This window comes from Mustela putorius, unplaced genomic scaffold (assembly GCF_011764305.1).
Source record: "Mustela putorius furo isolate JIRA1106 unplaced genomic scaffold, ASM1176430v1.1 tig00000056_pilon_pilon_pilon, whole genome shotgun sequence".
Taxonomy (NCBI): Eukaryota; Metazoa; Chordata; class Mammalia; order Carnivora; family Mustelidae; genus Mustela; species Mustela putorius.
This window is the reverse complement of record NW_025421263.1, coordinates 7,979,330-8,006,283: the sequence shown is the minus strand read 5'-3', so window position 1 is coordinate 8,006,283 and position 26,954 is coordinate 7,979,330. Positions and strand designations below refer to the sequence as shown.

The following is a 26,954-nucleotide window of genomic DNA, read 5'->3' as shown; positions in this document are numbered from 1 at the left end:
CACATGCATTCTTATTTTCTGCTCACTTGGGCGGAGGCCAGTAGTTCTCAAAATGTGGTTAGTGTGCATCGGAATGACTTGAAGAACTTGCAGAAACATTGTTGAGCCACTGGCAGAGTTTCTGATTCAATCAGGCTGCGCTGGGGTCTGAGAACTTACATTCCTAACAACTTCATGGCTAATGCTGAGGGGTTTGGTCCAGAACAACACTGGGAGATCTGCTGGTCTAGATGAATTTCCAGAGAGATATATTTCTGAAATAATATCGGGAATAGTTTAACATAGCATTTGTTACATAGATATGTTTCCATAAGAAGAGATTATGATTTCACCCGTATTTCCAAAACTGGACTTAAGGGTTTTCAAATGTTGCCAATGGTGAATAAAGGAGGTTTTAAAATAGCACATTCTTTTTGGGCTAATAAAAAAATTTTAATATTAATTTCTTTTCAAATGTCACTTGTATTTTTGGTAATTAGTATTTTTGATTAAACAAAATGCTGTTCATTTTCATATGCCAAGATTAAGGTCTTTATATACACCTATAGCTAGAACTTGACTTATTTCATCTGTGACCTGAATATTTTATTTTTATGAATGAATTCCCTGGTCATGTCAGAGGTCCTTAAGACAACAAATTAGCAAAACTTTCAGAACAGATTGTTTATACTATTTTGACTTAACTTGCTTCACACTTCCCTTCATACACACAGACCAGTATTTCCCTGTTTTGAAGTCTAATCAAATATAAACAATTCCTGGGATTGAATTAAAAAGATGTGAACTCCAGAGTAACTACTGAATATAGAGATCAATAATCTGAACTGCACACACACACATATATAAATAAAGTAAATGAATTGCATATATATATATATATGCAATTCACTTACTTTTGACAACAAATTTACATTATTCTGATTTCACAAATAAAGAAAATGGGACGGAGCCAAAAAAAGATATGCCCAGGTAACAACAGATAGAAAGAGGCACTTCTAGGATCTGAGCATGAAATTTCTGATGCCTGGTTGAGAATCTTCTAGCAATTATGTTTCTATTTTTTTTTTTACTTTTTATTTATTTTTAAAAAGATTTTATTTATTTATTTGACAGACAGAAATCACAAGTAGGCAGAAAGGCAGGCAGTGAGAGATGGGAAAGCAGAGGAGCAGAGAGCCCTGATGCGGGGCTCGATACCAGGACCCTGGGATCATGACCTGAGCCAAAGGCAGGGGCTCTAACCCACTGAGCCACCCAGGTGCCCTTCTATTTCTATTTAAAGAGAAATCAAAGAAGGTAAAGAATATTCGTTATTGTTGTTGAGATTATTTTTGTAAACTACTGACAATACAATAATTTTAGATGAGTGAATTTGGAGTGCTAATTGGGGGAAATTGAATCCAACTCAGGATTAGTTTTTTGGGGGAGAATCTGTTTTAGTCAATGGCAGGGATTAGGAATCTTTTTTGCTTTTTAAAAACTAAAACCTTTTGCAAAGCTGATGTTATGGACACTGTTTTCATTGAAAATCTATATGTGCACAAACATACAGCATTTTATAGTTTCCAGGGAATTCAAAGAACCCTCTGAAGATTTTCTTGAACGTCAGAGTCTACTGACCATAAAATCTAAGCCACTATCCTGGGATACAAAGCCCAAAGGTGCAGTACGGATAGCAGGTAACTATTGAGTACTATATAGAAATTAAAAGCAGAACATCTGGGTGGCTCAGTTGATTAAGCAGCTGCCTTCAGCTCAAGTTATGATCCTAGGGTCCTGGGATCAAGTCCCATATCAGACTCTCTGCTCAGTGGGGAGCCTGCTTCTCCCCTCCCTTCCCCTACTTGCTCTCTCTCTCTGCATCAAATAAATAAATAAAATCTTAAAAAAAGAATAAAAGCATCTGCTTGAGGTTTATATTTTGGAGGTAAAGATATTAAAATCTTTTTTTTTTTAAAGATTTTATGTATTTATTTGACAGAGAGAAATCACAAGTAGATGGAGAGGCAGGCAGAGAGAGAGAGGGAAGCAGGCTCCCTGCTGAGCAGAGAGCCCGATGCGGGACTCGATCCCAGGACCGTGAGATCATGACCTGAGCTGAAGGCAGTGGCTTAATCCACTGAGCCACCCAGGCGCCCCGAGATATTAACATCTTTTTAACAACCAGTTTATAAACTCAATGAAGTGAGCTAAATGATAATTAAAGCCTAATTTATGAATATTGTGATGACGTGGTTTGAGATAGAAAAGAATAGAGGAAAAGAGGAACATGAAATAGAAAGGGAAGTTGAGAGAGAGTGAAAAAAGGGATGGAGACAGTTCCAGGGGCAGAATAGAAGTGGGGAGACATGGCAATGATGAGATGGAAGGAGAGAGCATGGCCCTCACATCCTCAGAGAGTTGAAAAAACACTGGGAGGAAGAAAAATTCAAAGAAGTGGAAAAAGAAGAAATCATGATGCATAGATACGTCTCCAACCAGATTTTTGCTTTGATTTATATTGTTTTTGTAAGTTTTAAGCCCAATCTTGTCATCAGAATTCAAATTCTATGTATAAAGAAATAGGCCTTAATATTTTCCCTGTTATATTCTCTCTATTAAAAAATCACCAGGATAATTAATCAGGATAACTAACATAATTGAGATGCAAATATACAAATCTACACAGTTAACACCCCCCCCCATGCAAATAAACTATAATTACATTTTCAGGAGATGTGGGAAATCTCATCCACCTCCTGACTATCCCATAATCAATAGGAGGTATGCACACCCCCCCACCCACACATGCACACACACACATCCACTTATATAAACATAAAACTACAAAAGCAAATATCATTCCTTCAAATATGAGCTGCTGTTTTAATAAGTAAGTAGACAAACCATGGTTATTCCTAGAAATACTTAAATTGTTTAACTAACAGGACTTCCTAAAGTCATCAGGTGGGGCTTCTGAGTCGCTGAGAGTTAGTACCAGTGCTTGAGGTGTGGGGGTGGGGGGGAATGATAATAACACATGTAGTAGAATTTGCAGAAGTTGCTGCCCTCCTTCTGCCCAAGACCTTGACAGCGTGACTTTGCAGCTCTTCTCAGCAGGGGGAGGCGTCCATTTCACCCCTTGAAACGCGGCTGACCTTGTGACTGGCTTTGGCATGGACGTGGGGGCGAGTGTGCCATTTTCGAAACTAGGTGTCGGGAGTGCTTGTATGCTTCCAGTTCACTGCTGGGTGCCATATCTCTATCGCGAGAACAAGCTTGGCTTAGCCTGCGGGAGAACTACTCTGGAGCTGAGTGACTTTGGTTATCTCAGCCGAGGTCCCAGGAATGACAACAAAGCTGATCCACAGATAACCGCAGATGCAATAGAAAATCCAACTGAGCTGAGAACTGCGGGGCTAATCGCCTCTGCGCGCAGCTTGGGTTGTTGACCCACAGAAGGGCCAGCTAAATGTCACTAAGTATGTAATAACAGCTCGCTGATACACAACTTAACATTTACTGAATGCTGATTATGTGTCAAGGACTGGGCTGAGCATCCCATAGACAAGATCTCACTGAATCTTTCCAAGACTGGGTGGACACAGATACTTTTGTCATTCTCATTTTACAGAGACGAAAACAGCCCTTTTCACACTCTTCGTATGGAGAAATGAAACCTAGATTTCCTGAACCTGATCTCCACACTCCAGTGTCATAGTGCCTAGATCTGAATTTGCTGTATGGTAAATCCTGAAAAACTTGAGTAACTAAGTATTATTACTCTGAGGATTGTTACTTTTGTTACTTGGTTTCTTTAAATTTGACACTAAAGCAAGAGCTCCCAAGCTTTATTTCACTGAGAAACTACTTTTGGTGGTGAATTTGCTGTCCCTCCAAGTTCTTTCCTGCTTCCTACCAACATTTCCATTGGTGGCAAGCTCTTAATCCACTCTCTCTATCTGAACTGCTCCAAGCTTGAGAGGAAAGTGTCTGGCAATGGGCAGAACACTTCTTTTTTATTTTTCTTAAAATTTTTCAGTATTCACGTATTTTAACAGATAGGATATGTATTTTATATTATATATTAAAATATATACTATATATATTATATTAATATTCTTAGATATAATATATATATTTATATATATTTTATATTTATGTGTTTAAAAATATATTTTCAAAAAAGAAAACATATGTATAGTCACCGAAATCAAGGGCAATTTTAGCTTAAGCTCACCAGTTCAGAAAGTGTGTTTTAAGTTAACCTCCACTACCTAGAGACAATGTTCCAAAGTGAGAAGTTTAAGTCCTTCAAAGTGGTGCCTTAAAAAGTGTCTACTACTTGTGGGAGTGAAAACATCAAGTCCTCTTCAGTGTATTATTTATGCAGCACTTAAAATTATTATGCATGTCTTTATCCTCCGAAAACAGCACCTTATTTCTCCATGAGTGAGAAATCTCATTATTTTACATTATTAACCAAAGTTCATTTTCCTGGTGAATCAAATCCAGCCAACCGAAGTTCTTTTATTAATTTGTGTTTTTGAGGGTTCAGAAATTTGAACAAAATTCTTACCGAAAGCCAAGTTTTCCAGATATTCTAGCAGGCCAGAAGCCCTACTTTTTGGTCTTATGAGATTATAAATATGATTGTTGGTTAAATAATAAGCAAACTGGACTTATGGTTTGTTCTTTTCGAGGAGGTCTCGTTTGTCCTTCAGAACCGTGGTAAACAAAAGATAACAAAGGGCAATAGCTGTGAATACTTAATTAGCACCTGCTGTATGCCTGCTTTCTTCCAATCCCTCCTATATAATCTTCCCAGATTCTCTTGGTGTAGGATCAGTTTCCAAACCCTTTTCTAACACGAGGAAACAGAGGCAAACAGAGGCTAAAAAACATTCTCAAGACTGTATCGTATCATTGGTTCTTGTTGTACCCGGGTTCAAGCCCGGAAGTCTGGCTCCAGAGCCCGTATTCTCAGTTTCTACACGCTTCTGCCGGGAAGACGCTAACTGGACCAGTTTGCAGGTTAAAGACCCTAACCATTGTGCACACTCACCACTTTCCTGAAATTCTGGCTGTGAGACTACTACATGGAAAAGAATGGATATTTTAAGCTAATAAAAGAAAGGGAAGATTTCATTAAGTGACACCTATTTTGTAATTCGATTTAGTTTTCTCTTTCCCCTTCTCTTTCCTCCTTAGGAGATGTCTCAGCGACTTCACCTTCGGTGCTTCAGCCCAGGGTCCTGTGGTGACAATGGGCGCTTCACTCACCGCAGTTGTCCTCATCCGCCTGGTTGCCACAGTCGTCCACACCGTTGCAATGAAGCAGCTGAGGCAGGCACTTGGTGATATTCCCACAGGGGAAATAGCCGAGGGAGCACTTGACATCCTGCCCACTCCCGGGAACCACTGACGAGGAACGAGGAGAGAAGGTTAATACAAAAACATGTAAAAGAGCGGTTTCCTCCGGTATCCTAAAACTTGTCGTCTCATTCTGGCAGGTACAGCCCTCTATAGGGGAGCCCCACATTGCTTACTAGCCTGACCCCAACTATTTTCCAAGAACCTCCATGCTATTGGGACGTTCTTTCCCATGTCCGCAGAAGATGCCAGGATTCTCCTTTCTTTGCCTTTTCTCATTTCTCACGCTGTTTCCCAAGTGGAATGTCCACCCCCAGCCCCACCCTCCTCTTCTTCCTTCGCCCACCTCAATCCTTTTTCCATGAAATGTCTGCCATATTTTACAGGTTTATTCAATTCCCTTCTTCTTTTTCAAAAATCCCCCAGCCAGTCATTAAAAAAATTAGGAATTTATTAAGTTCTTACCCAGAATCAAGATTGGTTTGATACTAGAGGAAGAAGTCATAGAGAACATCAGGAAAGTACATGAGCCTGCTCACTCACGGATTAGATAATTCCTACGTGTGAGGCTCTGTGCAAGATTTTGCGCAAACCTCATTGAATGAAACGAGTTTCCTGCCCTTTCCGTATGGGCTTTTTTCACTTAGTAACATGCACTTAAGGGTCCTCTATTATGACTTTTTAATGTCTTCCTATGACTTCTATGACTTTAGTAATTTGCATTTAAGGTCCTCTATGTCTCTTTAGTACTGAATAATATTCCTTTGTCTGAATGTACCCACGGAAGGACGTCTTGATTGCTTCCAAATTTTGACAATTATGAATGAAGTTGCTATAAACATCCATATGTGGGTTTTCTGTGGATATAAGTTAACTATACCACTTTAAAACCTCTGATTTATATAAACTTTAAAGATTATTGGAGACTCCAAATATAATTCTGTTGCTTATTATTCTTATCAAGTTTGTACATGCTTGGAACTTTCTAGAATACTGTCAATTATGAGAAATAAGAACAGAATAGTTTGAACTGTCAATAACATTTACTTTTTTAAAAAAAAGTATTTGTAATCTGTCATCAAGACATGAAAAGAATAAAGGTGTGCATTTTCTTTGTAAGTGCAGCAGAACATTTTAATAATGACAAGTGACTTTTTTATAGAGAAGAAATTTGACTGTACTTAGGTTTTGACTGTACTTAGTTGTTTCAGAGCATATCATTTGAAGGAGAAAATAGTTAAATCTATGTAATAATGAGCTATGTTGTAAATAGTTTTCTCACATGTGAAGTCATTTTAAAATTATCAATATTTTTTCAACATATTGATTTAAATGAAGTCAAAGGATTTGTAAACCACGGAATGTCACTGGTAGAACACCACACACTTCAGAGACTTCAAGTATATATAAAATAAGGTTAATCTGTGTTGATACTGACTTTTGATATTCTATTAATTTTTTAAGAAAAAAATTTAAAATCCAAGGGTTTCAGGGACACCTGGTTGGATCATTTGGTAGAGCATGAGAATTTTGATCTAGGGTTCATGGGTTCGAGCCCCACATTGGATATATAGCTTGCTTAAAAAAATAAAAATCAAGGGTTTCAGAAAAATTCTTTGATGAATTGTCAGCCTTGAACCACAGTTACTGTTTGAAGATGTTTTAACTAGACATACCTGCCTGTGATTTCATGCTGCTATTTTGGACCCTGAGATCATGACCTGAGCTGAAAGCAGGTGCTTAGCCAACAGAGCCACCCAGATGCCCCAAGTCCATTTATTTTAAAAAATAATTTCTATCTTAAATGATGACTGCCAACAACTATTTAAGATATTTGAAGACAAAACACAAATATAAGTCATAGCAGAGGATTGTTAAATACATGGGGCAATTTTAGAACTATATATTCACATGTGTATGTTGAACAATAGTCTGTATAGTTTGATCTTATTTATATAAAATAAAGGCTATATAATATTTGTGTTTATTAAATGCTGATGTATTCACAGCAAACTATCAACAGTGGTCATCTTTGGGAAATGGGACCAATAATTGCATGATAAACAGGAGATTTTACTTTGCAGTTTACATCTTCAAGAAAATTTGGACGTGTTTTTTTAAAATGAGAACTCATTTTTTAAATATATATTTTTAAAATATTTTATTTATTTGACAGACAGAGATCACAAGTAGGCAGAGAGGCAGGCAGAGAGAGAGGGGGAAGCAGGCTCCCTGCGGAGCGGATAGCTTGATGCGGGGCTTGATTCCAGGACCCTAGGATCATGACCTGAGCAGAAGGCAGAGGCTTTAACCCACTGAGCCACCCAGGCGCCCCATAGAGTACTCCTTTAATAATAAAAATATTCTGAAGTTATTCACAGTCCATTCAAATGTGTGAAAATTTGGTTTCTTAGCCATAGATCAAACATCTCATTTGTAATAGTAGTTAGCTCTCTTTAGACCTTTTGAAACAAGGTAGCATGGGGTCAGTGGTTCTCAATCAAGAATGATTTGTTTACTGTACCCTAGGGATCAAATGGATCAAATTTTTATTTTTTATCATCATGACTTGGGGGAGGCTGCTGTTGGCATCTAATAAAGTCCAGGGATGTTGGTAAATATCTCACAATGCACAGGAAGTCTCCCCCAAACAAAGATTTATCTGTCCTAATGTCAGTAGTGCCCAGGTTGAGAAACCCAGGACTCAGCATTGTTGAAAAATCAATGGGAAAGCACTCCATGCTTGCAGACTACTAATACATGAGCTCACTTGCAGAACAGGCAATCGATTACTTGATTAATACTCAGTGGCTGTTCGTCTTCTAGTGGAGACTTTCCAGTTGATTTTAAGAGATTTTAGAAGTAGATGGACATTGCCAGAGGGACCAGTGCAGCTGTTTTATCTTTGGATTGATGTTGTTTTGACAATTGGGAAAGTGGCTGCACCTTATTATGTTCACTAATGCCTGGAAGGACTTTCATAGTAGTTAGAAGGAATAATTTCTTAACTACAAGGATTATTAAACAATGGATTGGGTTACTAAGACGGTCTCTGAAGGTTCCGAAAAACTGGATAGATGACTTAAGTATATTCTGCCAAAAGTAAAAAGAAAATCAGCCACAAAACATTTTCAGGCCTCTTGAACTAGTTCCATGAATCTATGAATAATGAAACAGATGTTTAAAAGAAGGTATTATTTAAAAGGACATTTTGGACCTCAAATTTGAGAGTTTGAAATATGTGCATTGTGTATACACAGAAAAAAATTCTTGAAAAAAATTTTAATCTATACCTCAATAAAGTTGAAAAAAATAGCCCTCCCCCCCAAATAATTTGTCCTGACAAAATCCAGGTGCTCAACAGCTCTCAAAGATATTGCCTCTGCCCAGTTTCTCATTTTATTTTATTTTATTTTTAAAGATTTTTTATTTTATTTATTTGAGAGAGAGAGAGAGTATGAGAGGGGAGAAGGTCAGCAGGAGAAGAAGACTCCCTGCAGATCTGGGAGCCGGATGCTGAACTCAATCTGGGGACTTCAGGATCATGACCTGAGCTGAAGGCAATCACCTAACCAACTAAGCCACCCAGGCGCCCCTGCCCAGTTTCTCATTTTAAAATTTTATTATGACTTTCTCATAACTTACACTGCTCCAGATCAATTAAATTTTGTTTCCCAAGAATTACACCTTTCTCTAGGTGGCAGGGATTAAGAAAACAATTTTGTGGGGCGCCTGGGTGGCTCAGTCAGTTTAGTATCTGACTCTTGATTTCGGCTCAGGTCATGATCTCTTGGTCGTGAGATTGCACCCTGCGCCTAGGCTCTGTGCTGGGTGTGGACCCTGCTTGGGATTCTCTTTCTCCCTCTTCTTCTGCTCCTTCTTCCCACTCTCCCCCCGCCACCCTGCCATGAATGTGTGCTCTCTCTCTTAAAAAAAAAAAAAAAAAAAGATTACACTTGTCATGATGAGCACTGAGTAATATATAGAATTGTTGAATCATTATTTTGAACACCTGACAGTAATAAACATATAATGTTAATCATACTTGAATAAAAAATAAAATACCGTTTTCCCAACTAAAACAAACACACCATTCTTCCGACGACAACAACAAAGAATTATGATTTATCGCTGCCTATCCTGATTCCAGTCTGACTTAAGGCCTCACACAAAACTGACCCAAGGACAGACTGTTTGCAGTCCCCAAATGTGTCATGCACATTGCTGTTTCCTACCAAGAAAATGGCAGTAAATAGGCAGTGTGTTGGAGCGCCAGTAGCTCAGTCGTTAAGTGTCTGCCTTCAGCTCAGGTCGTGATCCCAGAGTACTGGGATTGAGACTCACACTAGGCTCCCTGCCCAGTGAGAAACCTGCTTCTCCTTCTCCCACTCCCTTTGCTTGTGTTCCCTCTCTTGCTGTTTCTTTCTCTGTCAAATAAATAAATAAAATCTTTAAAAAAGTAGGCAGTGTGTTTTCCTTATTTACTTGCCAATATCCTATATTTTCTTTAGGATTCACGTATCACCTTCCTCTGAAAGCTTCTATTTGTTCTCCAGGCTGGATTATATATTTCTCTGTTTTCTCAGCATCTTGTACCTATCCCATTTCAACAGCCTCCTGTTGCACTATATTGTAATCCTTGTCCATGTATGTCTCTTCTGTTAGCATTCTGGGAGCGGGGAGACTTGTTTCAAATCATGGTCATATTTCTTGTGCTGAGCATGGTAGTATAAGATGGCAACCAATACTTTGAATGAATGAATGAATGAATAAATGAATGAGACCTGAATAATATGTGGTGAATTGAATTAACTGGAGATGGACAGAATTTTCATTAGCATTATCTACTCATTCTTACCAGTTTAATAGTTCATGCTCTATTTCACTCACACCCTCTCTGTATCATTAGCCTAGGAGAACCTAAGAACATACCGTTAAAAATAACTTCCCATAGGTATTAGAAGAATAAATGAAACAAGATGGGATTGGGAGGGAGACAAACCATAAGTGACTCTTAATTTCACAAAACAAACTGAGGGTTGTTGGGGGGAGGGGTGTTGGAAGAAGGGGGGTGGGGTTATGGACATTGGGAAGGGTATGTGCTATGGTAAGTGCTGTGAAGTGTGTAAACCTGGCGATTCACAGATCTGTACCCCTGGGGATAAAAATATATTATATGTTTATAAAAAATAAAAAATAAAAAATTAAAAAAAATAACTTTTCATAAAAACCAAGATAAAAGAACCTAGAAAAACTAAGCAAAATATATTATATTTTTATTAAGCTCATGTCTTTAATATCTTTCCAATAAATTTCATTTTATTTTCAAAAATTTTGGTTTACATAGCAACTTCTTACTAGTTATGTCTCCTGAGGCAAGAGAAACAAAAGCAAATGTGAACCATTGGAACTGAATAATATGTGGTGAATTGAATTAACTGGAGATGGACAGACTTCAGCATAGCAAAAGAAAAAATATCAACAAAATGTAATGGTGACCTATAGAATGGGAGAACGTTCTGCAAATGACATATCTGATAAAGGTTTAATATCCAAAATATATAAAGAACTTCTCAAACTCAACACCCAAAAACCAAATAATCCAATTAAAAAACGGCAGAAGACATGAATAGACATTTTACCAAAGAGGACATTAAGATGGCCAGCAGACACATGAAAAGATGCCGAACATCACTAATTATTAGGGAAATACAACTCAAAACTACAATGAGATATCACCTCACACCTGTCAGAACAGCTAAAATTAGCAACACAGGAAATGATGGGTGTTGGTGAGCATGCAGAGAAAGGGGAAACTTCTCGCACTGCTGGTGGGAATGCAAACTGCTGCAGCCACTCTGGAAAACAGTATGAAGTTTCCTCAAAAAGTTAAAAACAGAAGTAACCTACGATCTAGCAATTGCACCAATAGGTATTTACCCAAAGGATACAAAAATATTGATTCAAAGAGGTACATGCACCCTGATGTTTATAGAAGCATTATCAACAATAGCCAAATTATGGAAAGAGCCCAAATGTCAATCGACTGATGAATGGATAAAGAAGAAGTGGTATATATACACAATGGACTATTACTCAGCCATATAAAAGAGTGAAATCTTGCCATTTACAACAATGTGGATGGAGCTAGGGAGTATTATTATGTTCAGCAAAATAAGTCAGAGAAAGAAAAATACCATATGATTTCACTCATGTAGAATTTAAGAAACAGAAAAAAATGTATGCAGGGGAAAAAAAAGAGAGGCAAACCAAGAAACAGACTCCTAACTGTAGAGAACAAACTAATGGTTGCCAAGGAAAGGTGGGGGGCCTTGGAAAAGGATGTGCCAAATGGGTGATGGAAACTCAGGAGGGCTTGTTATGATGAGCACCGGGCAATGTATGTAAGTGATGAATCTCTAAATTCTATACCTGAAACTAATATTTCACTATATGTTAACTAAGTAGAATTTAAATAAAAATTTGGAGAAAGAAAAGAGAGTCTTAGTTTATTTGTGGGGTCTTAGAGCTTGGTGGGATAAAGTTTGAAAAAAATAGTTGAGGTTTCTTCCTTTCCTGAAATTTTTTTGTTGCATGGGCTCTTCACTTATTTCAGTGATATTCATTGCTGAGAACTAAGAAATACATTCCTACTGGAATTAACTTATAAAGTTTTAGATGAAACATTATTATTGAAAGCCTGGATTTCCATTGCAAGAGGCAACAATTTTTTTTTTTTTAACATTTATTTACTTATTTGCGAGAGAAAGAGATCATGGCAAGAGGGACAGAAGAAAAGGGAGAGAAATAATTTCAGGCAGACTCAGTGCTAAGTGCGGAGCTGGTCTTGGGGCTTGATCCCATGACCCTGAGATCGTGACCTAGCCAAAACCAAGACTGGGGTGCTCAACTGACTGAGCCACACAGGTACCCCTGAAAGAGCCAGAATTTTGAGGAGAGACACTTCTTTTTCTTTACTTTCCAAAGGCTGATTAGTGTGGAGAATTTAGAACATCAAATTTATACATAAACCACAGATTGAGAATGCATATGTGATGGTTAGTTTTATGTGTTAACTTGGCTAGGCTGTAGTACCCAGTTTTTCATTTCGTACTAATCTAGGCATTACTGTGAAGGCATTTTGTAAATGGAATTAACATCCACAATTACTATAAGTAAAGGAAATTATCCTTGATAATGTGGGTGGGTCTCATCCAATCAGTTGAAGACTTTAAGAGCAGAAATTGAGTTTCTCTGAGGAAGAAGAAATTCCACCTGTGGACCACAGTGTCAGTTCCTTCCCAAGAGTTTCTAGCCTGGTGAATTTTAGACTTGACCAGACAGAGCCCACAACTGAGTAAGCCAATCCAATAAATCACTCTATATCTATCAATCTATACTTGTATATGCATATACACATACATATATATGAGCATATATGTAAATAATATGAACATAAAAATCACCTTATGTATGTATGTGTGTATGTATATGTGTACACACACACACACACACACATATATATATAGAAAGAGAGAGAAATATATAAAAATAAAAAAGTATATATCCTATTGCTTCTTTTTCTCTGGTAGAACCTTGACAGATTTAGCATATGCTGAGGTAATTTTCTTGCCTCCCAAAGATATAAGGATTCATCAGAAGACAGGAGGGAATGGATTGGATGGAACCTCCATTCCCTTGGGCTGGGACCAAATAATCTGGAGGGAAGATCAAAAAATAGTAGGAAATTATGCCCTGGGTGAGTAAAGAGATCACAAGCTTCTATGATTTTTTTTTCACCCCCCACCACATGGGTTAGCCTCAGTAAAATAAAACGGAGATGTGTTTCGGGATAGAGACCGGAGGCCTCCTTTTCACACTATCTTATTTTATGAAGTCCTGGACTGGACTGGAAGGGCATCCTGAAATTTACAGCAATCCCCAGAGCAAGCAGAAGTTGCCAGGAATGAGCCAGTTGACTGGGAGAGGTTTCATGAGGGAAAGGAGAAAGACGCAGACCGACCCATGTGAAGCAGACTGCAGGACAGCGTTGGGGAGCAGATGCCTCCCCAAGAGATACGACGAGATGGAGAACCAGGAACAAAGCATGCGTGGTGTGGTCTCCTGTGTGAAGGATCCAGCAGTGGACCGAAGCCCCTCCCACCGGAGGCTACAGAACACTTATGAAGGAAATTGAAGAAGACGCAAAAAGATAGAACAAGGGCCTAAAAAGGACAAGATTTCCTTCCTCTTCTTTTGTTTTTTTAAATGGTTTTTAAGAATGAAAATTTTTTGAGGTTCCAGCATAAGTGATTTTCAGCTGGGTGAGATGTCATTATAAACATTTCTTAGGGCTTAGTACTCTGCCATAATAGGTATTCAGAAAGAATTTATTGAATGGATGCACATATTTCCCAACACTAAGAGCAGCCAAGGTTTCTGAGTTCTCTAGTTATGCATTTCTAGCATATTTCTCAAATCATGACAAAACTGTTGTCTTGACTATCCAACCAGCACATTTTATTCCTACCCACTGGTAGGACAGCAGTCAGTTTTATTGATTACTCTAGTGAAGCAGCCAAGAAATAGAGACCCTAAATCAAGGGCAGTTGTATTTCTTAATAGCTCTTTCATTCAGCACCGTATTTCCATTCCTACTGTCTCAACAGATTCCAGTCTGTATTATATCATGTCCAGGTAATAAATTTTTAGTGGTTTCCTTTTGATTACACTTTTAGCCTTATAGTCAAAGAGGTCACAACTCGTCATAATTTAGTTTTTTAAACCTAAGAATCCATTACTTTAATCTTTCTCTCCGATCTGCAGTTCTTTCTTTCATGCTTCTGAGCACTTACACTGTGTGAGGCACAAGGCTAAGCATTTCGTATGTCTTGCTTCATTTTATCCTCATGACAATCCCATGAAGTAATTACTAATATTACCATGACCTTGCAGTTTAGAAGGTAAGGCATAGAGGAGTAAGTTGTGTGGGATCGAAGGAGGGGTAAGTGGCAGAACAGATGCAGACTCAGGTTTGACTCCCTTCAGAGCATGTATTCTTAACACGGTGCCTCAACGCATCCCCCGTATTGACCTGCTTGTGAACCCCTGGAAAAGTCATTTATATTTCAGCCTTCCTTTTTGTGGCTTATGACAGCATCCCTATATATCTTCTTTTTCTAAACCTTACCCTTCATGATCAAGGTCAATTATCCCTTCTGACTGACTTCCTCTTTGACTTCTATTTTGGGCGATCTGTTTCTTTTTGAAATCTTTCCAGTACAAGGAAGAGAGACTACTTCATCAGGGTGTTTTATGTTTTTGTTATCGTGGATATTTCCCCACAAGGTCAAATTTGAACATAATGCATCTAAGTAGACATTTTCCTATTGTTTCTTGGCAGGTGTGTTGGAGATGGCAGTTTTATAAATTCAAACTCATGGTTCATATGGCACAATGATTACCAATGAAGACAATGACTTCTTACCCTGGTTTTCTCCTTTCTTCATATTTAGAGAGTAAATAAAAAATTAAAAAGAAAAAGGGAAACACAATTCTTATGATCTTTCCTCTTAGAGAAGTTTCCAGAAATAAACAACTGAATTGATGAATCCTTGTGGAGAACTTTATATTTAAGTGGCCAAGATATAGGCAAGAAGAACCAAACAGAACCAAGTGGACAAATATGCACCATCTAATGTCAGTTCTGATGTTCAGTGGAGTTATGTTTTATTCTTGGGTATGTCTCCAAATTGATGGGCAAATGTGGACAAATCACTTCCTCTTGCTGGATTTCAGGTTTCCCCACATGTTGAGAGAGAAGACAGTACCAGCTGTTGGAATATTATTTGATTCTGAGTGGAAAATAAAATGCTAACAAAAATGTTTGAAAATTCATTTTTCAAGGGGAAGTACTAGGAAGAGAAGATAAATGACAAAAAATTAAGAAGAAATATAGAATGAAATTGAGAAGTAAAGAATGGATCCAGTTAAACAGTGATTGGGAGGAGATAGAGGAATTTCTAGTTGTCTACTCATTATCTATCTCCCCCTTCCCTTTCATATTGGAATCCTCCCTCCCCATTTTTTTTTTTTCCCAGTGGTGACAATATATTCAGTACTGGAAAATTAGATGGCAGGACTCAACAATAATGGTACTCCTATTTCCTGCATTCCCTGCTGCCTTGGCCGTTAGGCAGGCTATGTGACCAAATTCCTACCAATGAGATCTGAGAAGTAGAAGTCTTCTTGGCAGAATTTCTGGAAAATCTATTGCCTTCTTGATTAAAGGGGAGAGATGGAGTTTCATGTCATCTTTGAGCATGGACTTAATGTCTCATGCTACGGTAGCCATCTTGGCATGCCTTAGGAAATAACCGTTTAACATAATAACCAATGCACAAAAGATGGTGGAGTGAAAGAAAGAGCTTGGGATTCTAATGGTATGGCCAAACAGCTGATCCAGTGTCAGCAGGCACTTACTTCTGATAGTGTTCATGTGAGAAAAATAAACCCTTATTTATTTAAGCCATTGTTGCTTGATCTTTCCCTTTGGGGCAACTCAAATGCATTTCTGATGCAGAGGGGATTGATGAAAATAGTGATGTAGACTCCCTACCCTGGAGGGGAGCATGAGAACTATGAGTGCATCTCTAGGTAAGGGAACCTAGGAAAATGAAAATCATTGCCAACAGATGAAGGCAAAGCGTAGGCTTAGGTTAAGGCTCCAGAAGTAACTTTGAGCTGGGGTGGCTCAGTCAGTTAAGCATCTGCCTTTGGCTCAGATCATGATCTCAGGGGTCCTGGGATCAATATCCTGGGTTCCTGGGATACAGCCTTGCCTTGGGCTCCCTGTTCAACAGGGATCCTGCTTCTCCCTATACCCTGCTCATGTTTTTTCTCTATCTCTGTCACATAAATAAAATCTTAAAATAAAAAAAAAAGAAATGACTTTGAAAGTCAGTCAGGATAGGTAAGTGTGATGTTTTTGTTTGAAAATTGGCGGAGAACAATGAAAAGAACAAGTGAGATATGGAAACGGAGTTCTGCAAGCCCTATTTTAAAGACAAAATGATGCAATATGAGGAGACATTTTAACAGGAAATGAGCCCCTAAGCATAGCACATAGCTTTCCTCTGGTATATTTCTGTGACAGCTTCTTTAACAGTCTTGTGTTTGAAAAAAAAAAAAAAAGAAAGGTATTATTTTAGATATTTATAAAAGCACACCCTTGAGTCAGACAAGTCCAAACTAAGGAATGTTCTACAGAACAACGTTCTTCAAAACTCACGTCATTGTCTTCAGATTAAAGACAGAGCTGTGGCTGTTGAATGTAAGGTGTGATGCTGGATTGGAGCCTGGATTAGGAAAAAAATAATTTTTTTCTATAAAGGTCATAAGATTATTGTTGAAATATGAATATGGGCTTTATGTTAGATAGTCTGATTTTATCAGTGTTAGATTTTTCTGAATGTCATCATTGCTTGGGGGATAAGAGAACATAATTCTTAGGAGATACAGCCTAAGTTATTTAGTAGAAGAGAAGGATCATGATGTCTGCAAATTACTCTCAAATCATTTAGCAAGAAAAACATGTGTAAATTTGTATGTTTGATAAGAGATAGAAAGCAAGTGTGAGACAATGTTAATAATGGGTGAATCCAGGTGAAAGGTATAGGGGTGTTCATTTACTGCTTTTGTCATCTTTATATAGGTTTAAAATTTTTCCAAAATTTGAAATAGTTTGGTAAATATCTTAGTCTTTTTTTTTTTTTTTTTAGATTTTATTTATTTGACAGACAGAGATCACAAGTAGGCAGAGAGGCAGACAGAGAGAGGGAGAGGAGGAAGCAGGCTCCCTGCTGAGCAAAGAGCCCGATGTGGGGCTCGATCCCAGGACCCTGAGATCATGACCTGAGCTGAAGGCAGAGGCTTTAACCCACTGAGCCACCCAGGCGCCCCAATATCTTAGTCTTTTAAAATTACTATAGCTTAAAAGCTTTGTCAAGTTCCCAGACTTAAAAATGTTTGTTATTTGAAGAATATCTAACCTTCCTTCTGGCTGGTATTTGAGCACATACACACACAATTATATGAAATTACCTGGACACCATATGTGTGTGTGTGTGTGTGTGAGAGAGAGAGAGAGAGAGAGAGAGAGAGAGAAAGAGAGAAAAAGAGAAAAAGAGAGGGAGAGAGAGAGCGCTATGTATGTATGCTTTAGGTTTTCTGAGAATTATGGCTGTGAGACATAAACAACTTTAAATGCCAGACATATTGTTTATAAGATTTGTCATTCTGTATCATCTGTGTGTTTATGACTCCGAGTCTAGTTTCTCTCCCATCTTTAACCCAAAGGACAATTTCAAAGGCATATGTATATACGATGGGAGTTGGACAGGGTTTATTTGGGTATGACATAGATGTCTCAAGGTACACAGTGGGGCTATTACCTCCGAGGGAGAAATATAAAAGGCAAGACTCTGAATATCATTGCAGGACTATTCCAGGCACCACTGACTGTTGACTGACTGCATGTCTGCAGGCTGGGTCGAGTAACCACTGCTTCCTTTTTAGAATTCCCATGGTGGCTATTTTGTTAATAATATCTGTCATGGACTTAATTTTAATGCTTTTCCATATAGCTACTTACTATTTAGCAAAATCAAAGAGGCTTATTTAAATCTGACTATTTTCCTGCTTGTGCCTTTCCTTAGAATTGTCTCAACCTCAGACAACGGCAGTCCTGAAGGCTTGCTCCCCTCACGGGCACTGTGTGTTCTCAGCCCAGGCTAAGTGTGGCTGCTGCTGGGTTGGGGGGAGTTATTCTTGGAAGTTCCTAGTTGCGCCATTGTGAATTTGGTGCAGGTTTTGTAACTTTTCAGTTTCCTCTTCTATAACACAGGTATACGTAATGTCTCCCTCCCAGGTTTTTTGGCATGATTAAATGAAGCTAATGGAGGTGAAATTGTTCTTCACTGCTTTTCACAGAAGTCACGTGTACTATGTGCAAATTTCCCTTCTTTCTAAGTCCATTGTTTTTAGTTTCCAGATTGTTTCTATTGTAACAAGCAACTGTGCTTAGAATATATTTAATAGAATCTCTTCCATCCAATCAATCATGGATCCATGAAAGTGTAAGCATTATAGGCTTACAATATTGGTCGAGATGCTAAGAGTCACATGTACCCCACTTTGATGCTAAGACCTCCTGATAACAAGTAGATATTGTTTATATCTTTCTTTTCTTATTGATGTCTATCAGGAATTAGTTAATACTCTCCTTAATCTTTTGTAGGGCACCCCACCCTCAAACCTTTCACAATTGGTTTCTAATGAGGTGGCTCTCTGTGGGTATCTGTTTGTGTTGTTGACTGCCTGATTGCCTATTTCTGTCCAGGCTGCAATCTCAAATTAAGATGAAGCCTCTACTGGGAGATGGTTACTAATTCAGGTCACCAGGTTAGATAGTGAGAAAGGATTTGTCTTCTCTTCCTTGGTCATACTCTAGTATGGCTGTTGCCAGCTGGGCTCCCTCTGAGTGGCTGCCTGCTGACGTGCCCATCTGTACCAGCTCATTAGACTGATAAATGGGTTGGATGCTCATCTGTGGCAGGTAAGGGAAAGCATCATGCCTCCAGAATTGAATGACTAAACAGAGAATCTATACTTCACATGGCAATTTTCCTACATATTCTTCTTTCCTTGAAAAGAAAATTCCCTCAGCTATCTTTGACTCTTTTAATTCCTTTTGCTTCCTCTCATATTTTAGGGATAAAGGATTCTCTTTCTCTGTGTCCCTCACCTCCCTTTATGATCCTTTAGCAAGGACTGGTGACTTTCTCTTCACTGCTATCCTGAATATGCCAGTGTATCCTGATCTCAGCTTCTTTCTTCCCCTTATAGGGTCTGCCACGGTCTTTCCTTAGCTGAAGTTCTCTCTCACCTAGACTTCCTGCTTCTCTTTAACCTGTTCTCTGTATATTACCCAGAGGGATCTTTCAAAAAGAAATCAGATCACAAAAATACCCTCTTTCAAAACTGATAATGTCACCCCATTATTCTTAGGATAAAAATCCAAACTCTTTACCCTCCTCTTTTGACCTTACATGAGTGAGCCACTCTTATTTACTGATTTAGTTTCTTTACACTTTTCCTGCTTCAATTAATTTTAGCCATATTAACTGTCCTCTCGATGGGCTGTTTGTTCCTACTTTAGAGTCTTTGAGTTAGCTGTTCTATCCACCTGGATGTCTGGATTGTTCTTCCCCGGGTCTTTCCTGACTATTGCTCGTAGCTCAGGTTTCAGCATAAATATCCGTGCCTTGCAGGAACCGGGATCACTCTAACTCGAGTCTCTTTACCTTCTTTGCTAGTGACTACCTTATTACACTGTTTTTTTCCCCCTTCCTCTTCTTCACAACACTTATACTATCAGGGACATTTTATTTATTAGTTTATCTAAAAAAAATTAGATTTATTTATTTATTTCTGCACATGCACAGAGCAAAGGAGATAGAGAGAGAGAGCGGGAGGGCATGAGCAAGGGGGCGGAGCAGAGGGAGAAGCAGACTCCCCGCTGAGCAGGGAGCCCAATGTGGGGACCTGTTCCCAGGACCCTGGGATCATGACCTGAGCCAAAAGCAGATGCTTAGCCCACTGAGCCACCAAAGGCCCTCTTTTCACTATTTGAATATCATCCCTAGAATGTAAATTCCCATAGGCAAGGCATCTTTTTTGTTTTGCACGCCATTGATTTCTGATGCTTGTATTGGTTATTGTAGGAACTAAAAAAAATTAGTCAAAGGAAAGGGAGAATGAATAATTGTCCATGTATTTGAAACATTTAGAATAGTATTAGATATTAATAGTATTAGTATAGACTATAAAGATGTCTGTGGCTCTTTTTCCAGACTCTGGCTTTAGCTAGTTAGGACCCTATTTCTGTAAATGTCCCAAACACATCCTGGGCCTGATCCTTGTATAGCCACCAAATCTTTGTTTCTTCAAAGGACATGACCTCTTTTACCAGACTCATAGCAACTATAGGGACCACAATTTCTATCTATAGAAAGACTAGACTGATGTGTGTGTGTGTGTGTGTGTGTGTGTGTGTGTGTATGGGCAAGGGGAAGAAAGGATGAAAGGAACAGAAAATTAAGGGAAGAAAGAGCTGCAAGGAGAAATGTTTGAAATTTGACTAGCTCTTTGGTATAGCTAGTGGTGAAATAATACTGTATTTATCACAGCTGTAATCTGTCATCAAATGGTGGTAAAAATCCTAAAGAGAGGCTGGATTTTAAATTTTGAATCTAGAATATAAATCTGAATTAATCAAGTGAACAGAAATCCAAAAGCTAAGTGTTCCTAGATTGACAAATTGGCATGGAACTTACTCTTAGGAAAACCGTAAAGAAAACTTTGTGCGTTCTCGATGTGTGGCATTCCTTCAGCTCACCACTGTAAACCCTATGTAGTACGCACATATTCCAACTCCAGAATGTATGCGGTTTTCTGACTATGTCATTTTCAAGAGTTAATGTAGTTTCCAAACATGCATTTAATTTATACCAGAGAGTAATTTATCCAGTGGAAAGGTTTGTCCAACTGAAAGTGAATCTTTTGTTTTTTCATAAATATATAGAAATTATTTTTTAGTTTTCTGTGACTACTGATTATAACATCTCTAGTCACAGAAGCTGTTAGCAATGGTTTTTATATAATGTTTACAATATCTGCAAAAGAAGCTGTGTATCCCTTTTATCACCACGATCTAACTAACTGGCTAATTCACTCTATCTCCTTTAGCTCGATGCTTGCAGGAATAATAAAATATACTCTTATTTTGAAAAGGTCCTGGGCAAGCTATTTTTCTAAATAGCATGACCATGGATATACAGTTTTTAGGGAGACTAGAAATGTGCTGAGGGTTGAAGGCATCTCTGATGCCTAATCAGTAACGTGCCCTAAACTTTCAGCACCATTTCACCCTATTCTTACTGTGACCTTCATCAAGGAAACTCTAAGAAATAAAATAATGAATTGTACCCTTGTGCTTCAAACTTATCATGTGTAGTGTTACTCATTAAAACACAAATATATTAAAACAAAGAATAAAATTATATCTTACAGATATGCCTTGGCGCTGTGAATGCTATATTTTACATTATTTAAATCGATACTGTTTTCCCGCTACTGTGAGGTTACTGTGTATTGTGAGTTCTGAGTAAAATCCCTTAAGTTTGTTTACTGACACTTTCTTAGTAACAGCTTTGTGTGACAAAGTTACTTATTCATTAAGGAGTAGAGATTGTACTTCTAGATAGTACTTTCCATTGGGTTCAAATAAACACATTGTCCATTATTGCATGTATGTTTCTTACAATGTTTTCTATTGTGTTTTGTCTTTTGCCTTATTTTTAATTTGGATCCAAAAACTTTATGCTCTTAAAGAAAACAGTGAGAAAATAACACAAGAAAAATAGGAAACATGTAAATACAGGCATAGAGTGGATCAAAAGACTTTTTTGGGAGCTAGAAGTAGGGATAATTATTGGATATTTGTGGAGTACAATGTCAAAAAAAGCCAGTCATATTATAATCAGCGTAGTAGACAAAAACTTTGTCTTGTATTCCACACATATTTTGTGTATTTTATAGGTACAAGTCAGGGAGAAAATATATTAAAAATATATTAAGGTTCTATGAAAACAATGTAAACACCAGCAGCAGACTTGACTTGGTCATAGCCTCTGCCTCTCTAGTGACTCGAGTGCTGTGGACACTTCTTTTAGGGATTGTTTTCAGTGTTTCACATTCTAGATCATTTTTGGTAAGTTGCCAGAGTAACTTCCAAAACAATCCATCTCACTATAGCATTTTATGCATAACTTCTGCTACAATCTCTTATGTACTATAGTCCAGAGTCCATTCTTGAGAGCGGCTTACAAAGACTTTATAATCTGGTTCTAATGATCGTTTGTAACTTTATCTGCAAGCGTTTGCTTCTGCACTATTCTTAAACTATCCCAACTTCTCATCATTTCCTGTACATAGCATACCCTTTCCTGCCTCTGTGGCTTTGCCCACACTCTATCTGTGCCTGCCAGTGACTTCTCCTTTTCCCTAGGAGACAGTCAGTGGTGGATCCGAACTGAGTTCAACTTGCTTGATCAGTTTGCTCTTCTATAATTGGGAATAAAAATGTTTGTTTTATAAAATGAGAGACAATATGGAATAATTATGTCTCATGATTTGGGTGTTTATATGAGGAGTGGAAAGAACTAAAACTTGGGTGTCAGATATATCTGAGTTCAAATTCTAAATTAAGCACTTAGGAGCCAGTGATCTTAGCAAATTCCTCAATCTGCGTCAGTCCCATGTGTGGGCACACATGTCCCTCATGTGGAGAGATGAGCACACATTTACCCTCCAGGATTCATGTGTGGATTTAATTAGACAATACCTGCAAGTATTTATCTTCAACCAGAACTTCAATAATGTAACTGATTCTAGTTACTTTAGTAATATAAATAATTCATGTTAATAATCAGAAGATGGTAACTTTGGTCTGGCACATTTTATGTATCTAAGTACATAGAATATAGCACATTATAATATATATTAAACGTTTGCAGCAACTTCCCCAGAATAAGTTTAAAAGTAGTGTAGGTTCCTGGGGACCAACTGGAGAAGAGCATTTGTGATAGTGCAGCTTCTGGTGTTGAGAGAGCCATGCAAACTACTCTTGGTTCCTTCCTACTGTTAAGCACAAACTCTATTGTTCCACACATTCTATTAGAAGAAAGTTATTAGGTAAGCACAATGATTTTGGATTTTTCACAATTTAAATAATTCTTTTATATTTTGGTGTTTTCATCTATAATATTATGATCAGTGTTGGTTAGAACAACAGGAAAAGAAAACATATAGTAAAATGTAGGGCAAAGAGATTAAAAATAAAAATTATGTAAAAGATAGGTGTAAGTATAATAAGAGGAACTGGCTTGGATAACAGAATGAAAAGGTGGGAAGAAATGGTACTAGCGAGAATATAGGATGTAGTCATAATATTTGGGTTAGAATCCAGGTAGAATAGGTACATTTTCATGTGACTTTAAAAAAAAAAAAAGCCAAACACCAAATGAAGATATTCCTTTGATAAAGTAACACTATTTGCCATTATTTAAATTGTGAATAATCTGATTTTCCTTTAGAATTTGCCAAAAGTGAGAATAAACATGTATATTCACTTTACCCACTTACCATTATTGGGAAATCTAGGTAAATATTTGACATTAAATATTTTGCAAATTCTCAAAGATTTCCTATTTTACTAAAATATGGCATCGTAATCAGTTTTTCAAATTACTATGGTTTTATATATATAATTCCTGCTTATCAAATGCTGCATGCTTTTATCACATATCCAAATATTCTTCTTTCTTAGTTATTCATTTTTTTACCTTCTGCCACTAATACAGGGCAATTGGACTGTCCTTTATTGCTCAAAGAAGGTAGAGTCCAGAAGGGCCTTTCTGGAATAGTCAAATTCTTGCCTGAATTCCAAAGCTTAAAAGTCATGCCTTTGAACTGCAAAAGCCAGATACTTGAGAGAGCATATTTTTCCTTTTTATTCATTTCTTTGAATGTGACCCTCCTGGTTTTGACAGTCAAGACCAAATACTGAAGGACTCAGAGAACTGAATGTTTCCCCAACCTATAGAGGTGGGTAAGCATGTGTGATACTCTCAAAGCTGTTTTCTTGAACTTGGTGGGAACAAGATGTGAGCATGAAACACCCTGTCAGCTTGGAATCTAAAATTCCTTTGGGGAAGAGGGGGGGGGGGTAGAAATTACAGAGAGAGCTTGGGGGGTTGCCCATACAGAGGTGATTCTTGTCCCAAATCCTAATTTGCAGCACAAGGCAAGGGCACGTCTCTAGCAGAAGACACATGTCCTATGTGATACGAGGGGCGTGGGGAGCTGTGGTGGCGAGGTAAGCTAAAACAGGGTCTGAGTCAGCCCTGAATCTCCCTGGGCTTCTGACAGGTGAAGGCCATTTGAGGGTTTCCTATGCTCTCCGGAGAAGGTTGGCTATGAGCACACGGTCAATGGAGAGAGAAAGAAGCATGTGGATTACCCGGCCCTGCCAGCTGGAGAATAAGGATGTGTTTGAACGCTTTGGCGAGTGCTGGTGCCAACACCCGACAGGGGAGCTAAACCTCACATGGAGCTGGCAAAGTTGCTGCAGATGTTCATCCCTCCACCTGCCCTCCACTTCCATGCAGGAAGTGCCTTCCAAGCTTCCTCTGAACCCACCTGCTACGTGGGTGGAATGGGTAACAATTCTTAAGGGATTAAGATTGTACTTTAAAGATAAAGTTGCCAATTCTTAAACGAAGCTGCTTTGAATTAGCAAATTTAAATGTCTATCTTTTTTTTTTTTTTTTTTTTGTGGGAGTCATGAGCTCTGAGTTTAGTCACAGAAACAAAATTTCAACTTTGCACATCTGAGATTTGTGCCTTAAAAATGAAAATTTGTATATTATACCCCCCATCTGGTTTTGATATACTTAATATTAATGGTGGGGCAAAGCTATTACTCTGTGTGTTTGTGTGTGTGTCTATATGTGTAATATAGAAGGTGTAATAGTATACACCTTCTCCTGAATCCTTAAATTTCATGAGCAATAATGTTGGCATTGCCTTTTAACTTTCTTCTCTGAACTCCTCCCCTACCCTCTACTTCCTGGGGGCAAGAAAAAGCCCCCAATACTGAAAGATGAATTTTCCTGAAAAAAGTGGTCAGAATAGAAAATGGATTTTGTGTGCAAAGAGACTGTGTGGCAGAGGAGTGTGTTGTATCAGGAGTGAGGGCTGAGTGATGGGGGAAAGGAGGCAGGAGGGGTCTACATGGTCTTGCATCAAAGAGAGAAATCTGGAGGAAAAGAAATCTAGAGAAGAGCTTACATGCTATTTAAGTAAGACTCCGGAATGGATGTCTTTAAATGTACATGCCTGGATGATTCTTTAAATCTTTTCAGAGGCATGAGTAAAGGTGAATGCCTTGTTCTGTATGAGCTTCATTAAATGTGAACCCATTCCGACACTGGATCACATATAACAGCTTTATACAGGTTACACTAACACCATCACCAACACATCCTGCCTCGGCTTGTTCCTTCTGCTGCCTCTCCATCATGGACTGCTGGGAGATTTCACTGAATTCTCTTCTCTCTCAGCACTTACTCTCGGTCTGCAAACACCCCTTATTTTTATTCCATGCGACGTAGCATCATTCTTCCTTGGACTCCTTCACGACACACTGCTTTGTTAAGTTCCATTTTTCTTGATCAGTACCGCATTCATTCCTTAGTTATCTATTCAGGTATTCATTAGAGCTGAACCAAAGGCAAAATGTCAAGGGGATTTAATCATGACAAAATGTTTGGTCTTGACCTATCTCTTCACATCTTTAAATTAATAATTCTAGCCTATGCCTATTTGGATCTATCTTATAAGACAGACATTAAAGCTGTCATAGATTGTGAACTTCTAGAGGGAAGGGAATAAGTCTATTTAATTTCTTTGTGCAGCTCCTCCCAGGTAATGACTATAATGGACCATGAGAATAATATTGAACCCGCTATATATTACCAACATAGAAACTTTGAAAGAGATGCCAAGAGCCAGCAGCAATACAAAAAGATTTGTATAGATTTTTTTTCCCATTAAAATGGATTTGATGGACAAATGATTTGCTATATTATTTTAGGTCAACTCTGGGGATGAATGCTCAGTTGCTGAGAAAAGTTATTGAATTTCAACAAACAAAAACAATCCTTCTTTCCAGGGAGCTTTCAAGATCAAGGCGAGGGTTACAGGCAGAAGGGGAGAAATAAAAATCTAAATTTAACTTAGCTAAACTAGTCACCTCTCTTGATTTTAACACAAAGTGGGAGGTTAAGTGGAGGTTAAGAGAATCTAACAGAAAGCATGAATGATGACGTCTTCTTGTCTAAGCTGGAAATGGGTGAGAAAGGAGAAACATTTATAAACCACGAAGCAGTTTTGCAGTTTCCAACAAATCAGCCACAACTAGGAAAGCAAAAATGGCATATCTTCTAGACCATTGAAAATGAGTCAAATATTTCTAGCCCGCTCTGGGAAAAGCCTATTAAAATATCAGAAGGCCGAGGGTGAGCTGGAGGAGAGAAGAGGCTGGAAAGGAAAGACAAGGACCAGAGGTTCTCTGGGTGTATGTCCTGGCAGCACCAATTGTGCTCTCCGAAGCTGGTGCCTGATGCACCTGAGAATGTAATCAGTTATTTTCATTAATTTATATCTGTGTCATGAAACCTGGATACAAGCTTTCAAAACAGCTTTGTGCAGTAGCTTATGGGATGTCTCTCAGGAGATCCAGGCATGTACATTTATAAATTTTGTTCATGAGGAAGTGGTGATGCAACAAAATTTGTCACTTTGTGTCCAACAGCATGTTTTGCTAACATTTCAATTTCAAATCTATAAAGTAAGATTTATTTGTTTGAATGACTATACCTAGAGGAACCCGCAGGGTGATAGCTTCCTTACTCTGTGAG

General features: G+C 38.2%; 1 protein-coding gene across 1 annotated transcript in view; it reads right to left on the bottom strand.

The window, feature by feature from the left end:
- RXFP1 (relaxin family peptide receptor 1) overlaps positions 1–26,954 on the bottom strand; it is a 99,209-nt gene that overhangs the window by 62,080 nt on the left and 10,175 nt on the right. The window contains exon 2 of the mRNA XM_004777317.3: positions 5,263–5,400. Coding sequence (XP_004777374.1) covers positions 5,263–5,400 — 138 coding nt within the window. The remainder of the gene's footprint in view (positions 1–5,262; positions 5,401–26,954) is intronic.